General features: G+C 37.7%; 1 protein-coding gene across 1 annotated transcript in view; it reads right to left on the bottom strand.

Moving 5' to 3' along the window:
* Positions 1-713: 713 nt before the first annotated feature.
* The window catches only part of LOC120299447 (vomeronasal type-2 receptor 26-like), a 30,620-nt gene continuing 17,547 nt past the window's right edge, over positions 714-13,786 (bottom strand). Inside the window, exons 4-7 of the mRNA XM_039324301.1 lie at positions 12,098-12,107; positions 10,666-11,118; positions 2,684-2,810; positions 714-1,609 (exon numbers count right to left, since the gene is read on the bottom strand). Coding sequence (XP_039180235.1) covers positions 714-1,609; positions 2,684-2,810; positions 10,666-11,118; positions 12,098-12,107 — 1,486 coding nt within the window. The remainder of the gene's footprint in view (positions 1,610-2,683; positions 2,811-10,665; positions 11,119-12,097; positions 12,108-13,786) is intronic.

The raw sequence follows: 13,786 nt of genomic DNA on the forward strand, positions 1-13,786 counted from the left end.
ACCACTCATTTGATGCAACAATTGAAGTAGGGCAGAATGAGCTGCTATCCAAGGCTCATGAATAAGTGATATCAAAATTAAACATGCTGACAAAGAGATCGTGAATAAGGTGAATTATGTAAGGAAAATAGAAACAATTCTCCACCATCTTTTTCTAATATTTCTCCTCAGTTCCCACAACAATACATTACCTGAGACTTTCATGCCTAAAGGGGACAAGAAAAGATGGTTTCCTAGTTTCTAGCTCAGCACCTTGCCTGCTAAACTGAAGTAGTCTTCAGATTTACAGAATTGGGGCACGAGATATTGGTGTGGATTTTTCTCTACATTTAATAAAATGATTGAGGAGAATATTGGGAGTGTTTTTCTTTGGTGGACGTGGGGGCATCATGAAGGTCAATTGCTACAAGACATGGAACATTTCATTTTGAGATTAGTGTACGTTATAACATTAACAATTGATTTTCATGCACCATTGTCTTCTTGATTATCTATTCTCTATTACTTTGATCAAGGATCAGAGCAATTATCTAACATTTGAAAAAAGCTCTCTAAGTTCTGAAGTTAATTTGGAAGGCTGCCTTGTACAATATGTCACCTTGATATGCTGAAGGAGGGATGATTGCAGAATCCCAAACTTTAAAACAACAACAACTATATGCTGAAAGTCACCAATTTAATTACATTCAAGGGGTCTGGTATAAAAATCAGTTTCATTTCTTTATTAGTTGTTTCTTCTTATTCAGATCAGGTCTTAGAATAATGATATAACATTTAGGCATAAATATGCAATTTAGTAATCCAGCTGCAGAAGCCAAAATGGAGAAGATTTCCACAGCCACCATGTACTTCCCCTTGGTGCTCAGATAGGTGGGAACAAATGTTACCCAGACACTGCAAAAGACCAACATGCTGAAGGTGATAAATTTGGCTTCATTGAAACTATCAGGTAAATTCCTAGCTAGGAAGGCCACCGTGAAACTGATAGCAGTCAAGAATCCCAAAAATCCAAGGACTGTATAAAACATTGTAGTTGAACCTTCATTACATTGCAGGACAATTTCTTCAGCCATGGAGTGTTTGTCATAATCTGGAAAAGGGGGAGAAATTACCAGCCATAGTACACAAATGGTGAGTTGTACCAAGGAGCAAAATAGGACAATTATGTTTGCCAGCCTTTTCCCCACCCATTTCCTCATTTTGGAGCCTGGTTTGGTGGCCATGAAAGCTAGAACCACTATGATTGTTTTCCCCAATATGCAAGAAAGAGCTACTGAGAAGAGGATGCCAAAAACAATTTGTCGCAAGAGACATTTCACTTGATTAGGTTGCCCAATGAAGAACAAAGTGCAAAGGAAGGAAAGGAGAAGAGCACTGAGAAGGCAATAAGTGAGATTTATGTTGTTAGCTTTGACAATGGGAGTTTCCTGGTTTTTAATGAAGATCACCAGAATCATAGCTGTGATGAAAGAAAATAAGATAGCATTCACTACCAAACAAATCCCCAGAGATTCTTGATATGTCAAGTAATTTATGCTTTTTTGAATGCACATATCTTGATCTTTGTTTGGATATTGATACTCTGGACATGTAAGACAATCATCCAAGTCTGTTGAAAAAAATGAAACAAAAAATAAAATCACAGGTTTTGGACATTAATCATTACTCACAGATTAGATCCACTAAGACAGGGGTCCCCAATCCCTGGGCCATGGACCGGTACTGGCCGTGGCCAGTTAGGAACCAGACCACACAGCTGGAGGTGCGCTGAAGGCACCTTCCACCTCTGGGCATGAGGTGAGAATGCAGAGGTCTGGGCAGGGGCAGGAGAGTGTCTTGCTCAGTGCAAAGGTCCTCTTGCAGCTGCACTTCCAACTGGCTATTCCTCCTCCTGCTACTTCTTCTTCCTCCTCCTCTTCTTCCTCACTTTCCTCACTTTCTTCCTCTTCCCCTTCCAGCACCCCACTGAGCTTGCACACCCTTCATACAACTCTCCAAGTTTGCAAGACAAAGGTATGCTAGCCCAGCTTGAAACTGAGAGCTTCCCCAAAGCCTCATTGGAGGGGGACCCTCCCAAGGTATGTGTGTGTGTGGGTGTCTTTTTGTGGTTTATTTTGGTGTGTGTGTGTGTGTGTGTGTGTGTGTGTGTGTGTGTGTTCCTCCTTTCTTCTGCAGCTCTCCAAGTTTGCAATCCAAGTGCACTCCTACCCAGCTTGCAAAAGGGGAGAGGGAGGGGAGAAGCTACATTTCCCCTTAAGCACTGTGTCTCCAAGGGAATCCCTCTCTCATTTGTACCTTTTTTGAGACTGCTGGCTAGCACAGTGCTGAGTTATAATGCAATTTATAATATGCTTGTCAAGTTACAAAGAACCAAGTCCAAATTCAAAGAGTGTTCATTTACTGTTTTGTTGCTCAAATCTATGCACTGTTATCTTTTCAACTAATTGTTTGCATCTGGGTAAAGCTAGATAAGATTCAATGGAATTCAAAGGGTGTTAGACCTTATAATGTTGGTTTTGTATGTTTTTAATGATCAAATGCATTACTGAGCTATGAACATTCAATTCAAATATTTCATTGCTGAACTATTCAGGAATTTCAGACACCATAATATTGATGAAAAATTCAGACCCCATTTATATTTATTGAATCATTGATATAGATTCACATATAATTTGCTTACCCAGTTGGTCTGCTATCATTCCTTTTGGACACCGTCTACAGTCATAACAGCAGGATAATTTCCCTTCCACTTTTAACTTGCTATGGCCAAGAGGACATTTCTTGTTACAGATGGAAAGAGGTAATGTCTGTATAGAAATAAAATCAGAATTCTTTCAAGTGAAGAATGTATGTTTCATGATAGTCCTTTTCATCAATTAGACATAGCCACATTCTTCATATGTAATTCAAAGTTTGTTCTGCAGTTTTCTAGATTTCTTTCTAGTTTAAATTCCCTTTCCAATCCCTCAATTGCTTCTAATCACACACTTATTACATTAATGGATTGATTGAGCCAAACCTAATATTCTAAATATCTGTTCTAAAAAAATCAGAACCAGTAGCAGATGGTGAGAGAGCTTTTAATTCTCAAATCCTTGGAGCATATTTTCCCTGAGGTTCTAATTTTTTTATTAGGGTCCTACCGTTGCTATAGCTCTTTCAAAACTAGGTTGAATTTTCCATTTTCCATAAACATCTCTTATTAAAAGATTTGTGAACATTTTATTGAAAAAAATCCAATTTTTAAAACAGAGTTATTTTTGATCTGGCTGCTTATAGCCGAATGATGTTTGTTTGTTTGAAACATGAGCAGATTGAAAACAAAGCACATCTTTAACTATTTACAGGTAATACCAATCATTTCCTCACATTCTTGTTCCCAAAAGAAGTTTGCACTGAGATAAGAGACTTTTTTTAGAAGAGACAGGACAATGATTTTTCTGAAATAATATAGGATTTGAGTAGTACAACCCCCTGAGCAGTGGGTTGTACGAGAATACTTCCAAGATCCCTTCCAATAATAATAATAATAATAATAATAATAATAATAATAATAATAATAATAATAATAATAATAATTCCCCCAGTGAGGCACTACCTTGACCCCCAGTGAGGCACTACCTTGACGTGGTTGTGGGGCTTGTGTACTCTGAGGAAGATGAGAGCTATGCCAGAGGTTCAACCATACTGGACAGGTCTCATCAGAGGAGTCAGACAAAGAGTGTCTCTCCCATAAAAAATATGGTGAGACGTAAATTTCAGAATGCCATACCGGCTCGGACGTCGCCCGGGTTAACAAGGTCCGCACTAGATATTGGAGTTCCTGGATATCTGGTGAAAAATGGGTTACAGGACTCAGGACTGTTGGCTGAGCAACCAGGGCCAGCAGCTGCAGAACTACTGGAAGAAAAGGTGTTTACCCGTCGCAGATACACAGTGATGGAAAACAAAGAAATAATGATCTGTTACTACAGATCAAGTCCAACAAGACGAGGATATCTAAAACGAATGCACCAGTTCTGGAAAGAACAACATCCAGAATCAGAAATAACAGAACAGAGACTAGCAGATCAACGCCGATTTATAACACGAAATAAAGTATTTACAGAAACAGAATTGGACGAACTGCAAAGGTTTACCCAGGGCAAAGAAATCAAACCCTTACCAGAAGTAATTCAGAATGTAGAGGCAAACCAGGGGGAGTTGGCCGTGAAAGAATCCAGTAGAGATATACAACTGTTCTCATTTGGAAACCAGGCACCTCTTCCTCAGGAAGAACAAAACCCTCTAACTAAAGAAATAAAAGAATTGAAACAAAGAATAACTGAGCATCTAGAACAGCACAAAAACAACAGAATAAGGCTGCCTGCATTGAAGCTTGTTTCAAAGAAACAGCTAGCACAAGCATTAAAAGATGCAAATACTGCAATAGCAAGTATAAGCACCAATTCACTGCAAGAAACAAACCAACTAATGTACAGCACAGCTGCAGTTATAACAGAATACCTGGGATGCAAAATCAACAAAGAAGAAAAACAAACAAACAGTGCACCACAAAAATGGAAGGTTAGACTAGAAAATAAGATCAGCAAGTTAAGATCACATGCAAGCAAGCTAGAACAGATGAAAGAAAAGAAGCTGAAGAACAAGAAGACCAAAGAATACCTAATCAAGAAATACCACTTAGAAACAAGGAAGATCAAGGAAGCACTGGAAATAATAAAGCAACAAATAACAGCTATAGCCAGGAAAATCAGTAGATATGAAGCTCGAATTGCAAACTATAGGCAGAACCTCCAATTTCAATCCAATCAGAAACGTTTCTACCAATCCATCAATGGAGAAACTGCAAGGAATCAGTCAGTACCTGACAAGGAAGAAACAGTGCAGTTCTGGAAGCAGATATGGGATAACCCAAAGAAATACAACAAGGATGCGGCTTGGTTAAAAGAGGTGGATGCAAATAAAACAGAAGTTGAAATGAAAGAACTAGTAATAACAACAAAAATGGTAGAAAAAAGAGCAAAGAAAATCAAAAATTGGTCAGCACCAGGTGAAGATGAACTGCATGGGTTTTGGTTGAAACATCTAACTGTTATACACCCACTCATTGCCAAGCAGTTCAACAATATACTACAAGGAGGAGAAATTGAAAAGTGGCTAACAACTGGGAAAACCTACCTAATAATGAAAAATCCAGCAAAAGGGGCAACACCAGGTAACTACAGGCCAATTACCTGCTTACCAACAACTTTCAAATTACTAACTGGTGTAGTAGCTGATGCAGTACAACAGCATCTAGTTGAAAACAATCTCTTTCCACCTGAGCAGAAAGGAAACCGCCCCAATAGCAGAGGAACAAAAGATCAACTCCTAATAGACAAAATGATCTTGGAAAACTGCAAGAGAAGGAAGACCAACCTGAATGTGGCATGGATTGACTACAAAAAGGCATTTGACTCTCTGCCACATGATTGGATAATCAAGTGCCTAGAAATAACAGGAGTCAGTAGAAACATCAGAAAATTTGTGCAAAGATCGATGGCACAATGGAAGACACAGTTGCAGATCAATGGTGAGAGGCTGGGAGAGGTTAATATCAAGAGAGGAATATTTCAAGGAGATTCATTATCACCATTACTATTTGTTATTGCACTGTTTCCTCTGTCAACAATACTGAATAACTCAGGACATGGCTATCAAACATCAAAAACATCTGCTAGACTATCCCACCTCCTTTACATGGATGATCTGAAGCTGTATGGAAAAACATCATCTGAAATAGAATCGCTGCTCAACACTGTCCGTATATATAGCCAAGATATTGTAATGGAGTTTGGCTTGGACAAATGTGCCACACTTACTATCAAACAAGGAAAAATAATGAAAACTGAAGGAATCAAGATGCCCCACGAAAATAACATTAAGAGTCTGGATGAGGAAGAGTACTACAAATACTTGGGTATCCTTCAAGCTGACAACATCAAGCACACTGAAGTCAAGAAAAAGATTAGAGGTGAATACATCAAGAGAGTGAAGAAGATCTTAAAGTCCAAACTCAATGGAGGAAATACCATAAAGGCAATCAACACCTGGGCAATCCCAGTCATTAGGTACACAGCTGGAATAGTGGACTGGACTCAAGCAGAACTAAAAGCAATGGATAGGCAGACCAGAAAAATAATGACAATGAATCATGCCCTTCATCCACGCAGTGACATTGATAGACTTTATCTACCAAGGCAAATAGGTGGGCGTGGAATGCTACAAGTACATCAGATGGTTGAAGAAGAAAAAATGGCTTTGGAAGAATATCTGAAGAACAATGATGAAGATGCACTGAAATTAGTATATCAGGAAGGCTTACTGACTACTGGAGAGACCAAACTGGCCTACAAGAAAGACCAAATGAAGAACAGAATAGAGGCATGGGAAGACAAAGCACTACATGGCCAATACATGAAAAAAATAGCTGGGAAAGCAGATAATAATAAAACCTGGCAATGGCTAAGAGCAGGAAAATTGAAGAAAGAGACCGAGGGACTAATTCTGGCTGCACAAGACCAAGCCTTAAGGACAAATGCATACAAAGTCAAAATTGAGAAGACAGCAACAGACAGTAAGTGCCGCCTATGCAAAGAAGCTGAAGAAACAGTGGACCACTTGGTAAGCTGTTGCAAGAAGATTGCACAAACTGATTACAAGCAGCGGCATGACAAAGTAGCAACAATGGTGCATTGGAAGATCTGCAAAAAATATCATTTGCCTGTAAGCAAAAACTGGTGGGATCATAAAATTAAAGTCATAGAAAATGATAAAATTAAACTGCTCTGGGACTTCAGAATTCAAACAGACAAGCACCTGCAACATAACACCCCAGACTTAACAATTGTCGATAAGAAAGACAAAAAAGTCTGGATAGTGGACGTGGCAGTGCCTGGAGACAGCAGAATAGAAGAGAAAGAACTGGAGAAGATAACAAAATACAAAGACCTACAAATAGAAATAGAAAGACTGTGGCAAAAACAAGCAAGGGTAGTACCAATAGTCATAGGCTCCTTGGGTGCAATCCCAAAACAACTGGAGCACTACTTGAACACCATTGGCATTGACAAATTCGCTATTAGTCAATTGCAAAAGGCGGCCTTATTAGGAACTACTTCCATCCTGCGACGATACCTGTAATACCATCAAACATCCACATCTGCCTATCCCAGGTCCTGGGTAAGGACTCGATAGGTAGACAAAATGCCAAATCCAGTCTGAACATCTGGCTGACTGTGCGATGATCCATATAATTATTATTATTATTATTATTCACCCAGACTGGATTTGACATTTACCAAGGACCTGGGATAGGCAGATGTGGATGTTTGAATTGATGTATTACAGATATTGTCACAGGATGGAAGCTGTTCCTAGTAAGACTGCTTTTTGCAGTTGACTGATGACGAATTTGTCAGTACCTCCTTCCCCAGATTAGTGAATTTTATAGGAAATGTGAAATAATATTTGGAGTGATACTATACTTTGATGATAGAAGACAGAGAGAGAGAGAGAGAGAGAGAGAGAGAGAGAGAGAGAGAGAGAGAGAGAGAGAGAGAGAGAGAGATGATAGATATAGACAGACAGACAGATAGACAGACAGAATATATTTGAAATATAGTAATAGTAATAGTAGTAAAGTTGGAAGGGACCTTGGAGGTCATCTAGTCCAACCCCCTGCTCGGGCAGGAAACCCTACACCATTTCGGACAAGTGGCTGTCCAGTCTCTTCTTAAAAACTTCCAGTGTTTGGAGCATTTACTGCTTCTGGAGACAGGTTGTTCCACTGATTAATTGTTCTCACTGTCAGGAAGTTTCTCCTTAGTTCTAGGTTGCTTCTCTCCTTGATTAGTTTCCACCCGTTGCTTCTTGTCCTGCCTTCAGGTGCTTTGGAAAATAGCTTAATTCCCTCTTCTTTATGGAAGCCCCTGAGATATTGGAATACTGCTATCATGTCCCCCCTTGTCCTTCTCTTCGTTAAACTAGAAATACCCAATTCTAGCAACTGTTCCTTATATGTTTTAGCCTCCAGTCCCCTAATCATCTTTGTTGCTCTTCTCTGTACTCTTTCTAGAGTCTCAACATCTTTTTTAAATCGTGGTGACCAAAACTGGATGCAGTATTTCAAGTGTGGCCTTACCAAGGCATTGAAAAGTGATATTAATACTTCACGTGATCTTGATTCTATCTCTCTGTTAATGCAGCCTAGCACTGTGTTGGCCTTTTTGGCAGCTGCAGCACACATATATTTCCAAAACAAAGTTTTTGCAGGCTGTTTCATCTATTTGAGGCTGCTAAGTAGCTTGATCCAATTGTTTATGTTTTAAGCATTGCTTGGCATATGTCAGTCACTAAATAGTTTCCTAAAAAGTAAGAAATGAGACACACCTGGTTAAATATGGGGGGCCAAACAGCATCCTTTGCAGAAATGGTAAGGACCTTGTCTGGGGAAGCCATGGGATCGATCTTTCCAACTTGGACTCTCAGAAAGGACTTGTTTGGGAATGTGACCCAATTGAGAATATCAAATCCAGTTAGTAATTCTCCATTGGGGCCAAAAGAAACTTCTTCATTAGCACTATTGTTAAAGGAGATTTTCTGCAAATAATGGTGGAGCTAAAGAAAAGAAGGAAGGAAGGAAGGAAGGAAGGAAGGAAGGAAGGAAGGAAGGTAGGAAGGATAACAGCATTCTTTAAATAGTACCAGCAAATCTCAGTATATTCTTTTTAATTTTGACTATGTTTGAAAAATAAGGTGTTAAATTTTACATCAGTTTATAGCATTTAAAAATTGGAAGATAAATATGCAATTTTTAACCTATTGCTTAACTAAAATATTATAGTTGAAAATATTTAAAATGAGAATTCCATCACAAAACTGAGAAATTGAAAAGTCCAACAGGTCATTTACTCTGATCAATTGAATAATGAATAATTAATAATAATTTTTTGTAACTTTTAATGTACACTGATTGACATACAATAAAATGAAATTGCATACAGCTCTCAAAGGGTCACCACCTCTGATATACACTACATAAATATGGCAAAAACAAACAAACAAACAAACAAACAAACAAACAAACAAATAAATACAGAATTATGCATCTTCTTCTTGTGCCATATCTGTTATCGGACATTGGCGATTATGTTGGAGATCCTTTTTTTTATCAGCAGCCACATGAAAAAATGCTGCTGAGTTTTGCCCAAACCAGTCCCTTAGATTTTGAAGCCATGATGTTCTTCTACTGCCTGGACCTCATTTGCCTTCAATCTTTCCCTGGAGGATTAAATGGAGTATGCCGTATTTTGGGGGGGTGTCGCATCACATGTCCGAAATATTCTAATTTTCGTTTTTTTAATAGTTTTGATGATTTCCCTTGGCTTTCCCAGGCAGCTTATCACCTCCTCATTTCTGATCTTGTCAACCGAGCTTATATGTAACAGCTGCTTCTAAATCCACATTTCAAATGCTTCTAGTCTCTTCAGGTGGCCTTCTGTCAGAGACCAACTCTCTACTCCATAGAGCAGGATAGAAAAAATATAGCATCTGACAAGCCTAATTTTCAGTCTTAGGCTTATGTCGTGACTGCAGAAGACCTTTTTCATTTTGAAGAATGCTGTTTGGGCTTTTTCTATCCTTTTCTTTACTTCAACGGTCATGTCCCAGCTTTCATGTAAATTAGAACCAAGATGCGTGATCCTTTCAACTTTTTCTAGTGGTATTCCTTTTGAATTTATTGGTGGTAAATTAACGGGTTGTTTGCTGATGACCATGATCTTGGTTTTTGAGATGTTAAGCTTCAAGCTGTATTTTTCAGATATTTCTGTGACTCTGTTGATGAGGAGCTGAAGGTCTTCATGCTTACTGGCAAGCAGAACTGTATCGTCAGCATATCTTAAGTTGTTGATCCAAACACCATTTACTTTGATTTTATATATATATATATATATATATATATATATATATATATATATATATATATATATATATATATATATTAATGTATGTGTGTATATGTGTGTGTGTGTATATATATATATATATAATAAAATTTGGATTGCTAACAAAGAATTAAGGGAGAATGGGATAGCTATTTCGAGTTTCTTAACTCTCTTCAGCCACACTTACCCTTCTGAGATTCGAGCCTGGGCTGTGTACATGTTAGGCAGCTGTATTTACCTCTAGGCCACAGGCTCCTTCTCGCTTTGTCAGCTGTATCAGGGAGGGAAGATATATATATTTGTTTTCTGAGGTTTTTGCGGGTGTTTGTATGTAGGTCTTTGGTGTGTGTGTGTATATGTATGTATGTATGTGTATATATATGTATATATATATATATATATATATATATATATATATATATATATATATATATACACATACACACACATATATAATATATGTGGGTATATTATGCATATACCCAAAAATATTATATAACACAAAGAAACAACCATCTAGTGATGCAGTTTGTTAAAACCCTGTCAATTGTGCCTCTGTAAAAAGTAGCCAGGACAGAAGGAGAAAGATGTGTTCTCCTTGTATGATGCAGGAAATGCAGCCACTGGTTTGCCCGCTGATGACCATCCTGAACTCGGCATTGCACAACATTACCTGCCATGATGATTGAAGGAAGAGTTTCCATCTCTTTTTATTCATTATTTGACCTTCTTTGAGTTTGGCGGAGTGCAATGCCTTCAGAGCATATGCTACAGCATAGACTGCATTATAGATGCTGTAACTATGTCCACTTATGGTCATCTCAAACACAGAATTTGAAAGAGTCTCCAGCTTCTCTTCTCCAGTGCAGACCCTTTCAGTATTCTCATCTGTAACATCACTGGAGAATGAGCATTCAAATGCATCTTTCCAGAAATCCTTAATGAAACCATCTTCTTTGTCAAAGTTTGGGTTTCTGTTCTGCATAAATTGTTGGAATCCAGTCAGCTCCTTTGAGTGAATTGCAAAGGCAAAAGCACCATGGAGAAAATCAATGGGCAACTGTCTTTGCATTAGGATGGAGGTGAATTCCATCTGGGCTGTCATGATCCAAATTTTGGATTTTCTCTCCTTGGAAATATCCTCAGAATCTAATAAATAGATCATTATTCTCAAAGTCATTATGGTCCAAATTTCACCATTCAAGATTACTGCACTGACAGTACTCCCCATGATGACTTGATATACTTTATCTGTCTCTTCAATCATTTGAGCAGCTTCATTACCATACATCATTTGGTTGATACATCCCATAAAGTCAAAGCAGATTCCTCTCTCAGAAAACTTGGAAAGCCATTTTTGAATGAACCTCTGTTTACTGTCTTCATCCATAAAAACTATACCAACCCAGGTCCATCCAAACTGTAACAGTAAGTGTAGTATTCCATTAAACTGATGCATCTCATTTGGGAACATCCAGTTGAAAAAACCCACATCTGCTTCATTATTCATCAAGGGAGCTGATCCATATGTGATCTAAATACATGGGGGAAATAATATATTTCATCAAAGAAATAATTCTAAATGTATGTGGATCTGGAAGCTTAGAACTATATAGTCAGCATTAAAAAACAGTAGAGGACTAATTCCTTCTGATCTCAAAAATGGATCAATTTCTTTGCTCAAGATTTCAAGCATTTGAGATACTTCTGAGAAAAAGTATCACGAGGCCCTTTGGGGTTGTAGGTAAGCAGAGGACGGGGTGAGGGACAATGCTGGAGAAATAGTGGAGAAAAGGCATAAAGAACCAATCATTGAAAACCTGATGAAAGAAGTAGGAGGCATATTCTATCTTAAAATAGATATATTATATTAATAAACCTTTCTAAAAATCTTCAGAAGAAGATAAATTACAATACTTTAGTTCTATCATGCTACTTTCTGAAATGGCATCTAAAATTAATATATGAAATGAAATCAGGAATAAATTCTGTATTCTCCATTCTTTGGCTTGGTGAAATAAATAATAATTTCTCTTATTTTGATCCATATTTATATCTTACCTGTGGAAACTTATAGTTATGCAATATAATTGCCATGTTGAGACAGGTCTTTCTCTGTGGTCCTCCTATCACTGCTGCTGCACTGTTCTGGATATCACACTTGTAATTGGGGATAAATCTGCCTTTTGTAGAGAGAAGTTCCATTGCTAAAAGATATGTTGTGCTTTCCAGAGAATTGTCAGTAGCAATGTGGAAACCAAGGGTAATGTTAGGTAAAATTCTAGTATGTTCATTGATCTCTTTTACAGCAAATGCCAGAGCCAAAGTGTGTTGGTAATTATGAGTGAGGAACCTTCAGTGAGAGTAATAAAACACATTGATATATTCTTTCTTTAGAATCTGATAGCAGATCAGTTTTCTTGTTTTACACCATACAGAATACAAAATAACAGAGTTGGAAGGGACCTTGGATATCTTCTAGTCCAACCCCATGCTCAGGCAGGAAACCCTATACTATTTCAGACAAATGGTTGTCCAATCTCTTCCTAAAAACTTCCAGTGTTGGAGAATTCACAACGTCTGGAGGCAAGTTGTTCCACTGATTAATTCTTCTCTCTGTCAGGAAATTTCTCTTTAGTTCTAGGTTGCTTCTCTCCTTGATTAGTTTCCACCCGTTGTTTCTTGTCCTGCCTTCAGGTGCTTCGGAAAATAGCTTGACTCCCTCTTCTTTGTGGCAGCCCCTGAGATATTGGAACACTGCTATCATGTCCCCCCTCGTCCTTCTCTTCATTAAACTAGACATACCCAATTCCAGCAACTGTTCCTCATATGTTTTAGCCTCCGGTCCCCTAATCATCTTTGTTGCTCTTCTCTGTACTCTTTCTAGAGTCTCAACATATTTTTTTTTACATTGTGGTGATCAAAGCTGGATGCAGTTTTCCAAGTATGGTCTTGGAATCACACCATCACAGCAACACATTTAGTGTGTGTGTATTGTTTGCTGTAGACTCCTGGACTCTTATGGTTACCAAATGATAGTCCAAAATGTATGAGTTTCAAAAAGGAGTTTCAAATGACCTAATCATGGTTAGTTAGAAAAAAGTGGAATTGCACCAAAGTCTATGATCTCTTTAGCTGTCTTAATCTAGTGAGTATCAGATTTATGGTAGAATTTCTCTGTCAGGATTTTTCATAATGTAACATTTGCAGTAACATCTCAAAAAAGAGTCAAGTGAAGGGGGAACAGTTATATTTTAGGGAAAAAATATTCCACAATTAGCTTAAATTTGAGTTTTGTCTTAATTTCATAAGTTGTAAATCAGTTCAGATATTCTACCATAGACCTGTGAAAGATTGAAATAGGTTCTCAAAAACCCCTGAGAGATTTCTGCTTCATTTCTTGATGAAGTAAAAGAGAGGACATAAAGGTGAATCAAAACTCATGTAGTTTATTTTTAAGTCATCTATATGGCCTACATCTATGACATCATCTATATGGGTAGTTTATATAGAAGACTCTGAATTTTTCTGTGAAAGAAAATTCATGTAATTGCATGTATATAATCAATAGGTTTTGCCTCGATGTAAACTGCAATGTTAAAGTAAGTCAGCTTGGCGGAAGCTTAGAAGTGGTTTCATCATTTGATTTGATGATTTTGTTATATTATGGACTTCAAATATGTATAAATGGCTGTCTTTGTTTGATTCTTATTATTCTTGGCTAACTAAATAGACATTATTGGGAAAGATTCCATTGACTATGTACTTGGGACAGGAACCTAATCAGTATTGTT

This window comes from Crotalus tigris, unplaced genomic scaffold, assembly GCF_016545835.1.
Source record: "Crotalus tigris isolate CLP2741 ecotype Arizona unplaced genomic scaffold, ASM1654583v1 scf7180000024297.1652928, whole genome shotgun sequence".
Taxonomy (NCBI): Eukaryota; Metazoa; Chordata; class Lepidosauria; order Squamata; family Viperidae; genus Crotalus; species Crotalus tigris.